We start from the raw sequence: 9,485 nt of genomic DNA on the forward strand, positions 1-9,485 counted from the left end.
ATGACAATGGAAACACCAGGTGGCTGGGATTTTAACACCCTGTCCAAAGAATTTAGGATAACACCCTGTTCCAGGAAATGAGCTAACTGTGAATAGGGAAAGGCCCTTAGCAGTCCCCCACCCGTGTGCCAAAGATACCTCTCCATTAAGGAGTGTAAATGTCATTGTGTGTCATCAAGGACCAACTCATGCTGTTGCCCAAGGCTGTCCTCCACAAGAGTATAAAAGTGTGTGTTTTTGTTACTGGAGGTCGCCTCTCTCCCAGTTACAGGGCCACCCCAGTGCTCTGGATCATTAAACCTCTTGCTTGATTGCATCACTCTCTGTCTCTGTGTTTTCATGAGTGGGACCTCCCGGATGTAGGGCTGATTGGGTCCTACAAGGTTATGTCCAGGGCAGAAAGGGCTACACAGAGAAACCCAGCTCTGCGTGAGTGTGTGTTAACCTTAACCTAGCTGTGCCAAGAACACACACATAAAACCTGCCAAAGTATTGGTGACTAATTTACACCCAGGCCTGAGGACATTTTCTGGTAACTTTCATGGGCCCCAAGTGAAAGTACAGAAATTGGGCAACCTACATGGGCTACCAAAATAGGCAGCCACATTCCGATGGCTTTACCTCTCCCTGTCTACTTCCTCGGAGAATGGATGGGATGGATGGCAGCCGAAGGGGCAGGACCCTACCAGCCTTCCACCCGTCTCCAGTGGCTCTATATTGTGCTCAGGAGTGGAGCCTGGAATCAGTGTCAGGGTTGGAGGGAAGGGGAGCTGGGCCTCTGGTGTATCAGATCCACCTGGCACCATTGCCCTGCAGTGAATTTGCATCTGACCTTGCTGTGTGTTTCCCCAGACAGTTCACAGTACATTTGTTCTGTCTCCCCAGAAGATAACACCCCTGGATGGTTACCAAATGACCCTTTCCTAATGTGTCTCAACATCTGGGACCAGCAAGCAGTAAACAAACCAGCCTTGATGGGCCCCCAGGATGTTCAGCTTCCTTAGTTTCCTGCCTTTTCTGTGTCATCCCTGAGGCAGCCCCTCCTCCACCAGCCGCAGGCCATCCCACCTGCTGAGTTTTGCTTCCTGCTTCCGGGTGGTGCAAGTTTAACTTTTCACACACCTGAAAACAGCCCTAGAATGTTCCTTTTTCTCCGGTTCCCAGTCCTTCAGTAAGGCCAACTGCATGGCTGTTGGGCTTTTCTGAAATGCAGGAACTATTTGTGTTCTGTGTCTAGCAGACACTGCTCACAGGGGCACACCTGGTATTCTAGCTGCAAGCGAAGCCCACATCCAGTGAGAGCCAGGTGTTGCTAAACTGCCAGCAGGGTGCCTAGTGGCTGGGAGGCCTCCATGAGTAGGAGGAAGGGCAGAACCGGGAAGGGTGTGTGTGGCCAGAGGACAGGCAGAACTAAAAGGATGCCTTTTCTTCTTTCTCCTTTCTTTCGGCCTGCAATGTCGGGAAGGAGGATACAGGGAGAGCTGGCCACACACATCCAAACTGTGAGGGGCCGAATCAGCATAGGAAGTTAAAGGTTTGCAGGCAAGGAGGCTGACAACCTTCCAGGCTGCACTGATTGTTATCACACCCTGCAGAGCAAAGTCGATTGATTGAAGGATCTGGGCTGGAGTTCATTGGCAGAACGCATAGCCTAGGGGCCTTTTCTGCTCCAGCGATTCCCTTCCTAAAGTCACACCTAGCCACAATTCAGAGTGTTTACCAAGTGTCTGCTATGAGGCCATTGTGCCTGCCGCAGAGTAAAACTGAGCCAGACCAGGGTCTCCTCTCTCTCTCTCTCTCTCTCTCTCTCTCTCTCTCTCTCTCTCCCCACCCCCTCTCCCCCTCCCCCTCCCCTCCCTCTCCTGACTAGCCTTCTGTAAGAACCCTGGTTTGTAAAAGCCAAAGTGGATGGTCGACACCAAAGACACCTTGTCTTCCTGTCACAGCAGGAATGGTGCGTATATCGTGCTCACAGGGACTCTGGCAGCACACATGGGACCTGCACAGATCCAACCCAGATAGGGTCCCAGCTCGCTGAGACAAGGAAGTAGACACGGGTGCCCTAACCCAGAAGCTGTCTCTAACTGGTAACTCTTTTCTTTTTTTCCGGAGCTGGGGACCGAACCCAGGGCCTTGCGCTTGCTAGGCAAGCGCTCTACCACTGAGCTAAATCCCCAACCCGACTGGTAACTCTTTACAAAGGGAAAATCAGTTTTCTTTAATGGAGCCTCCCAGGGTGTACTTGAGGGCAGGCCCCATGCCCTACAGGACACACTTAAGGGCAGGCCCCACGCCCAACAGTTGTTGGCTAACGTTAAACAAACCCAATGCTGTTTTCAGAGTTGGACTCGTTTGTTTTGTCTCGTATTGCTTCGTTGTACATTTTTCTATATTGTGGCTTGTGATTTTGTATTTTTAGGGTGTATTGTGTGTGTTTCTCATGCCTTTTCTTTTTGTTTTGTTTGTTTGTCCAACTAATTTCAATCAGAAATTCTACAAGCAGGAAAAACACATGACCTTCCGAGCTATGAAAATTACACCATACACAAGTGTTTACAGCTACCTTTTATTCATCGTGAATAATGAAACTGCTTTAAAGACAGGCTGTTTAGTTCGAGACCAGAATTTAGCTTCTCCTTGTCTGCAGTGATCCATACTGGCATCAAGGGGGCCTCCTTTAGTTATGAAGGGCACAAGCGGGAAAATAAAATGATTGGGCTGAGGTTTTAATATTTGGCCTTGCCCAAAGTCCAATAGCCAAGACTCTCTCACTGCAGACCTAGGGCACTGGGCTGCTAAAGAAGGGACAGCCCAGCTCCAAGCATCCTGCCGGGCTCCACCCAAACCCACCAGCTACAGGAACTGTGGGACTTTAGAACTTTGGTCAACAATCTGAGACCCCAGGCAGAAAGTTCATTCTAAGTTCCCTGCTCTCAGGAAGGTCTCTGGGATTTCAGTGCCTCTGGCCCTCTGGCTACAACCATGCACGCACTCCTTCGCAGGTCTTCCTCCAAACCGACCCCCAGGGAGCCCGCCTTCTCTTACGTCGGAAGCGAAGAAAGCCAGGTAAGCAGTGGGGATACAAATGGCTGATACCTCAGGACCAGAAAGCAGCACCGTGTACCAGAGGTGGCAGGAAGATACCACCGAGCCCTGCTCCACCCACCGCGGCCTCGGGACTCTGCGCGGAGATGCTGACCTCTGCTGGCCGCCTGCGGGATTGCAACGTGGCCCGCTCCTGTGGGGCGGCAAGATTAAGGAAGGGTTAGTGAGGATGAGAAAGGGGTTGCTGTGCTGAGCTAGCCCAGCAAGCTGCCCCAGACCACAGGAGCAGTAAGTGTTGATGGCAGAAGGCTAAAACCGGGCTGTTGGGCACCATCAGAGGCCCCTCCACCACCCGGTGGCTGCCCAAGTGCTTTTGTTTCTAGGAAGAAGAGAGAGAGACAGACAGAGAGAGACAGACAGACAGAGACAGAGAGACAGAGACAGAGAGACAGAAAGAGAGAGAGAGAGAGAGAGAGAGAGAGAGAGAGAGAGAGAGAGAGAGAGAGAGAGAGAGAGTCGGGGGAGGGTTGGGGAGGGTTGGGGGGAAGTAAAGAAATATGGAGCCCAAGTGATTCCAGCATGCCTCTAGGATCTACCTGAGCCTCTAAAAGACCCCTCAACGGGAACCGTTGCCAGAACTAGCCAACTCCGAATCTGAGCCCCGGAGGCTTCCTCACACAGACAGCTGACTGTAGTCAGCTGAAAAATGCCCCAGAGATATTCAGGACCTAATCCCAGGAACCTATGGAGGTTTTTTTAGGGCAAATGAAACTCGGGTGTGCTACCCTACATTATGTAGGTAGATTCTACATGTAATCATCAAAGGGGAGCTGAGGGGAAGAAACATGTATTTCAGTACAGAACAGAAGGCAAGCCATCTTACGGGAGGGTGGGGAGGAAAGAAGGAAAAGGTCAGGAAAGAATGGATCCCCCTGTATCGTTCAGAGTTTCTGTTGACACACTGACTTGGACCCAATGAAACTAATTCCAAATTCTGGTGTCCAGAACGTTAAAAGAATAAATGCGTGCTGTCTTAAGTCATCAAGTCTGTAGCAAAAAAAAAAAAAAAAAAGCAAAAACAGCAGCAGCATTGAACCAATGCATAACTTCCCACTAATATTTAGGATTGAGTAGTTAATGAACAAGACAGACCCCCTTCCCATCCCCGGAGAAGTTTACCTGCTGCCCCCTGGGTTTTTTAATATAGCTGGCAAATTTTTGTTTTGTGTGTTTTGTCGTCGTTTGGTTTGGTTTTGGTTTGTTGAGGACCTGGAGAAGCCTGGTCTGCACACTCTGTTGAAGGGACTTTGCAGTGGCATGTCCAACCTGGGAAGTAGCTCGGCAGTTTCTTTAAGAACTAAGCATGAATACCTGGATCAATATGCACTGTGTCCCCAGGGATAACTGCCAGGGACGGAAGCTGTAGAAGGTTCATTCGACCTAAGCTCCCCGGCGCGTGCACAGGAGCTCCTCGCTACCCATCCAAATGTTTCAGATTCACGAATGAAAGACACACACAGCCTTATTTCTCACATGCCCTAAGCAGCTCAATGGTTGGGCCACTCCCAACCTTTCATAACGCTAATGCCTCCCCTCTAATAATAATTCCTGAATTATTACTTCTAAAATTTATATTTCATCTCTGCTACCCCAGACCCGATCGGGAGACTGGACCCTGGCGCCATTCTACCCGAGCGTTACCTCGAGTGACTTTCTCCCCTGCAGCTTCAGGCTCGATGTTTCTGCAGCCCGGTGGTTTCCCTTGCTTGGGAAATCTAAGGTCCGGACTCTGTCTCCCTGCCCAGCCATTGGCCACCAGCAACTTTATTTACCAATTAGAGCCAAATGGGGACAGGGATCCTCAGAGTCTTATAGGCAGACATGCGGGTTCCCATGAGATTTTGGGAGCCAAATTAACACATACAGCATTAGAACCAATCCACAACAAGCGATCTAACTGAGAGAACTAAACACATGTATCCAAAACCACCTACATGGATATACATGCTTCGTGCATAATAGCTACAGCCCAGAACAACTCAAATGGTCAACAGCAGATGGCAATGTAACGTCTATGAGTGGATTATCCACAAGCCAAAAGGAACAGATCACATACAGAATGTATAGACCACAACATATAGTCCGCACCGGCTGTGCACAGAACACTGAGTATCACCTGACTCTGCTCAGGTTAAGATGCAAACCTAACCAGACGAGGTGGCACTCACCCGGCACTCAGGGAGCAGAGACAGGAGCATTGTGATTTCAAGGTCAGCCGGAGCTACTTAGGTGTCACAGAACAAGCAAAGCCACAGAGACAAAAAGGTGGGCGGTGCCTGGGGCCAGGGATGAGCTTGAAATTGGTCACTGACAATGATGGACAGAGGGTTAGTCTGGGCCTTTTAAAACCAGATTGTGTGATTTTGGGAAGAGCTTTGTTATGGTTGTGGGCTAGTCACCTCTGCTGGTCGGAGAAGCTGGGGACGCGTCCTTAGACGCCGCGAGTCGTCCTTGACCGTAGCCCCGCCGCTGCCGGATTTGCAGACTCAAGTGGCCTTTTTAATGTTTGTGTAATGATGGAGATGGACCCAAATTAGAAAGTGATTTCTTCAATAAAGCAATAGAAGATTCTTCATATCACTTCTGGAAGCACAGTTCAGTTTTTGGGAAAGAGGAGAACAAGTGAAATACAGAAAATTAATAAGAAGAAAACCTCATTTTGGAATTCTCTTTCTCCTTGACCCTTACCTTTTCTACTTATAATTTTGCTTTGAATGTATAAATAGTAAAGACCAAAGAAATAGGATATATATTTAGGAGCTTTATACCAAGACATTTGCCTTGAAAGCTGCTATTCTGTGGCAGGAAAAATATATCAAGTTTCTGTTGGATTCCTTTTACAAAAAACAAAACAAGACTACTTATATCTTTAGATTTTGAAGGTTAAAACCAATGAAAGCATTTATCTGCACACTGCTTTAAGCAGTTGTGTATGATAATGAGATTTCTGTTTTAAAAGCTTTTGTTGTGGATATTGTGCCACTGGAACTGGTTGTGCAGAAGCTCTATCCCAGTGCTTTACTATACAGTTTTGACCTGTCACCCTGATGACATTTCCTGTTCACACCTGAGACCACTTGTCTTTTTAGCCATGACCTTGTTATGAACAGTGTTTGCACTCCCTGTGCAGATGTCCATGTTTTGCCTATTTAAGCAACATTATAGTGCCATTACTCAAGGAAGTTGAATGAGGTGAACATAGACATAGCTTTTCCCCCTTTCCCCCCTTTTTTAAATGTAACAAATAACTTTTTATGTTCCCCTTCCCCCTTCCCCTTCCCCTTCCCCCTGTGGAAAAGTGTTGGGAACTAGGTATTGAGGATGAGCGATTGAGAGGATTCAGAGGGTGGGCCACACAGAGCTGGGCTTCTTTGTGCTTCATCACAAGGCGTGCTGCTGCCCAGGCTATTTTAGACCCTTTTTACAAGAAAACCTCGTGGAAGATACAGGTGGCAACTTGGATACAGGACCACAGAGGTGACACTCTGAGGATCCTGGCCATGAGGTTGGATGCCTCAACTTGCTGAAAAGACACTGGACCTAAATGGCGCAGCATGACTTTGTTCCTGCTTGGCTAAATTTTTCAACGCCACAGTCAGCTAAGTCATCTACAGCCACCTTTGACAAACACGGAGAGCACCTATCCCGTGGAGAAGGTAGATTTGGAATAAGCCGTCGTAGACATAATTCCTCTGATGGCTTTTTTAACAATGGACCTCTGCGGACTACAGGAGATTCTTGGCACCAACCCTCCCTATTCCGCCATGATTCTGTTGACTCTGGTGTCTCTAAGGGAGCGTATGCCGGAACCACAGGGAATCTGTCTGGTTGGCATGGCTCTTCCCGAGGTCATGATGGCATGAGCCAACGTGGTGGAGGTAGTACAGGAAACCACCGACACTGGAATGGCAGCTTCCATTCCCGGAAAGGCTGTGCCTTTCAAGAAAAAACACCAACTGAAATTAGGGAAGAGAAAAAAGAGGATAAAGTAGAAAAGTTGCAGTTTGAAGAGGAAGACTTCCCTTCTTTGAATCCAGAAGCTGGCAAACAGAATCAGCCATGCAGACCTATTGGGACCCCTTCTGGAGTGTGGGAAAATCCACCTAGTGCCAAGCAACCCTCAAAGATGCTAGTCATCAAAAAAATTTCCAAAGAGGATCCTGCTGCCGCCTTTTCCGCTGCATTTACCTCAGGATCCCACCATGCAAATGGGAACAAAGTGTCAACCATGGTCCCGAGTGTTTATAAGAACTTGGTTCCCAAGCCTGCACCACCTCCCTCTAAGCCCAACGCATGGAAAGCTAACAGAATGGAACACAAACCTGGATCACTTTCCTCCAGCCGGGAGGCTGCTTTGACCAATCCAGTTTCTGTTACTAAACCAGTGGTACTAGCTGCTGGTGTAGTTCTCAACGCTCCCAAAGAGAGTCCCTCCAGTACTACCCCTCCGATAGAGATCAGCTCCTCTCGCCTGACCAAATTGACCCGACGAACCACAGACAGGAAGAGCGAGTTCCTGAAGACTCTGAAGGATGAGCGCAATGAAGACTGCTCCCAAAGTAGAGACTGTGACAAGCTGGAGGGGCTAAGATTGGAGGGCAGCCACACACCTGAACCAAAGGAAAATGGAGAACAAGGTTGTCTTCAGAACGGGCTTTCTCTACCCATGGTAGAGGAGAGGGAGGTCCTGTCACACTCTCTAGAAGCAGAGCACAGGTTATTGAAAGCAATGGGGTGGCAGGAGTATCCTGAAAATGATGAGAGTTGCCTCCCACTCACAGAGGATGAACTCAAGGAGTTTCACACGAGAACAGAACAGCTACGAAGGAACGGGTTTGTAAAGAATGGCTTCTTACAAGGCCGTAGTTCCAGCCTGTTCTCCCCATGGAGAAGCACTTGCATTGCAGAGTGTGAGGACTCAGACACGGGAACAAGCAGCAGCGAGACGTCAGACGACGACGCCTGGAAGTAGAAAGTAGAAATGCTCGCAGCTGCCCTGCCCCGCTGAGCTCGGCCTTGTGTTAGAGAATATAAAGTTCTTTCCTTTCTTCTGTTGTTGAATACTTCGTGCACAAGGGAAATAGTCATATCCCAAAGACAGAGCCATTGTCCTGCTTAGCTTTTGTTGTTCTTCCCTGTTATCTGCTCAGTAGACATTTGTGTGGTGGGAATTTTTAAGCACACACAGTACCTGTTGGGCTGTGCACAAGTGGGAGCTGTGCAGGCAAAGATGCAGGGAGGGGCGCTGCGCTGCTCAACAGCTTCTGCTCCCAGCCCTGGGCACCCAGCCTGTGCTCACACAATCATTGTCAATGACAAAGTGACTATTGAAGTTATAATTGTATTAAATTAATGCTAATAATTTGGATATTTTATTTTATTTTTGGCTGCTGGGGTAACTTAGCCCTTAACCAAGCATATGTGGTTGTTTTTGTTTGGGGTTTTTTTTTTTTTTTCCTTTTTTTTGGGTACAGCTGTAAAATATTTGGATATAGGAAATGTTATTCTTGCAGCCTTGATATTCAGGGTGGATTGTAAAATATGAATTTTTGTGAGATTCAAAGATTAAGATTATTTTGATAACATTATTTACAGATTTAAAAGATGTGGTTACCACAAGTCTGTTGAGGGGAAAAACTACTGCATAAAATAACTAACGTGGAATAAATATTTTGCATCAGTTTGGATTGTCTTGTGTAAGAAATATATTTTCTTTAAAATTAGAGGGTGGATTCCTTTTTTTAGGGGAAATATTTTTAGAAATCTTGGGGAAAACTGAATTCAGGCCCACCTGTTTCTCTTTTCAGCAAAAATTCTTGATGTGGAAAAACCTGTGCAATAAATTATTAATAAACTTCACTTTCTTTCCTGAAAGAAAAAAAAAAAAAAACCAGATTGTGTGGCGATTACGTGGTACACTTGAAGCAAATAAATCTTACTAAAAATTACACCTCAATTAAGGAAAGAGGTGAGCCTTAAACCATACTTTAAGAGAGGATCTTCAAAAAATATTTCAAAGCATTAAGTAGGACCGGAAGCCAAACAAGACGGGTTTCGAGGCTCAACTCTTCTGTAGATCAAGGCAGCAGTGGTTTCCCGTCACCAGAAACCTATTGGTGTAATGTTATTTTTTGTTTTATTCTTCCTTCCTTTCTTCCTTTCTTTCTTCCATTCACTCACTCACTCACTCATTCATTTTATCTTCTTTTTTGTGATACTGGGAATCAGTCCAGACCCTCTCACATGTTAGACCAACACCCTAGTGTGGAGTTACAACCCCAGCACTTTCTTACTTTTTGTTTTGAGACAAGGGTCTCACTATTGAGTTGCCCAGGCTGTGTTTGAATTGACCATCCTCCTGCCTCAACCTCTCAAGTGTC

General features: G+C 47.2%; 1 protein-coding gene across 1 annotated transcript; it reads left to right on the forward strand.

The window, feature by feature from the left end:
• The first annotated feature begins 5,448 nt into the window (after positions 1-5,448).
• On the forward strand, positions 5,449-8,828 carry LOC100361636 (vasculin-like protein 1-like). Its single transcript, XM_039092877.2, has one exon. It carries the CDS (start codon positions 6,650-6,652, stop codon positions 8,075-8,077), a length of 1,428 nt encoding a protein of 475 aa, XP_038948805.1. The 5' UTR covers positions 5,449-6,649; the 3' UTR covers positions 8,078-8,828.
• Positions 8,829-9,485: the final 657 nt, after the last annotated feature.

The sequence above is a fragment of the Rattus norvegicus genome, chromosome 14, assembly GCF_036323735.1.
Source record: "Rattus norvegicus strain BN/NHsdMcwi chromosome 14, GRCr8, whole genome shotgun sequence".
In the NCBI taxonomy this organism is placed as follows: domain Eukaryota; kingdom Metazoa; phylum Chordata; class Mammalia; order Rodentia; family Muridae; genus Rattus; species Rattus norvegicus.